General features: G+C 41.9%; 1 protein-coding gene across 1 annotated transcript; it reads left to right on the top strand.

Moving 5' to 3' along the window:
- Nucleotides 1-112: 112 nt before the first annotated feature.
- On the top strand, nt 113-915 carry LOC107735892 (ATP-binding cassette sub-family A member 7-like; the record flags this gene model as incomplete). The annotated part of the gene is made up of 4 exons (XM_016547445.1): nt 113-236; nt 318-380; nt 492-598; nt 774-915. Coding segments are annotated over 4 exons (436 nt in total), but the record flags the coding sequence as incomplete, so codon positions are not given.
- Nucleotides 916-1,040: the final 125 nt, after the last annotated feature.

Here is a 1,040-nt window from a genome sequence, read left to right as displayed (position 1 = left end):
AATTAATCGCAACATGAAAATTTGATACCGGCATATCCCTAATCGGGATATTGAATAAATCAACACATACATACGGCTGTGTAGCTGTTCCTGATAAAGATTTTCCCTTCAGCCGATGGTCTGGCTTTGTGCTGCCCCCCCTGGGCACGGAGGATGAGGACGTGGCGAGAGAGAGAGACCGTGTGAAGAGCGGTAGAGCTGTGGGAGACATTCTCATCCTCAAAGACCTTAGCAAGGTACAGGCGCACACCAAACACCACATAAACAGCTGTAAAAGATCTACTCAAGGGTAAAATACTGACTCTTTGTGTCTGTAGGTATACAAGGCAGGCAGGAAGCCAGCAGTGAATCGGCTTTGCTTGGGCATTCCTCGGGGAGAGGTAACTAGAGTTGCATTTACCGGAGCTCTCTTGGAAACATTTATTACTGGTACTTTGTTTTTCAGTTGTGATAGTTTAAATTGCTGCAAGTGTTTTCTTTTCCCATTGCAGTGTTTTGGTCTTCTTGGTGTTAACGGGGCTGGGAAAACCTCAACCTTCCGCATGCTAACAGGAGACACTTGCATCACTTACGGAGAAGCATTTCTTAGCAACCACAGGTTAGACCCTCATCATCACATGCGAAAACATGTCATGAACATTATAGCAATAATTACATGGTTATTCTTACCATAGTATAATTATTATCGGTGTTTCCTACTTTTACTTGCCATTTACTGTATCCTGACAACTACCTACAACACCCTAACATTACCAAGCATTCGTTTTATTCAGCGTTCTTACAGAAATGGAGAAAGTTCATCAGCTGATGGGCTACTGTCCTCAGTTTGATGCCATCAGTGACCTGCTGACGGGACGAGAGCATCTAGAGTTCTATGCTCGCCTCAGAGGAGTGCCAGAAGCTCATGTTGCAAAGGTACAGGATGCTGCAAAAATATAATGATTTTTTTAGTATAATTATTATTATTATTAAAATGCAGTCTGAGCATATCATACTAAATATAAAGCTTGTTTCCAAGCTTGTGTCATACTAAATTATAA

The sequence above is a fragment of the Sinocyclocheilus rhinocerous genome, unplaced genomic scaffold (genome assembly GCF_001515625.1).
Source record: "Sinocyclocheilus rhinocerous isolate Xijiao unplaced genomic scaffold, SAMN03320098_v1.1 C36354455, whole genome shotgun sequence".
Taxonomy (NCBI): Eukaryota; Metazoa; Chordata; class Actinopteri; order Cypriniformes; family Cyprinidae; genus Sinocyclocheilus; species Sinocyclocheilus rhinocerous.
Note: the sequence above shows the minus strand (reverse complement) of the source record. Positions and strands in the feature narration are given on the sequence as shown.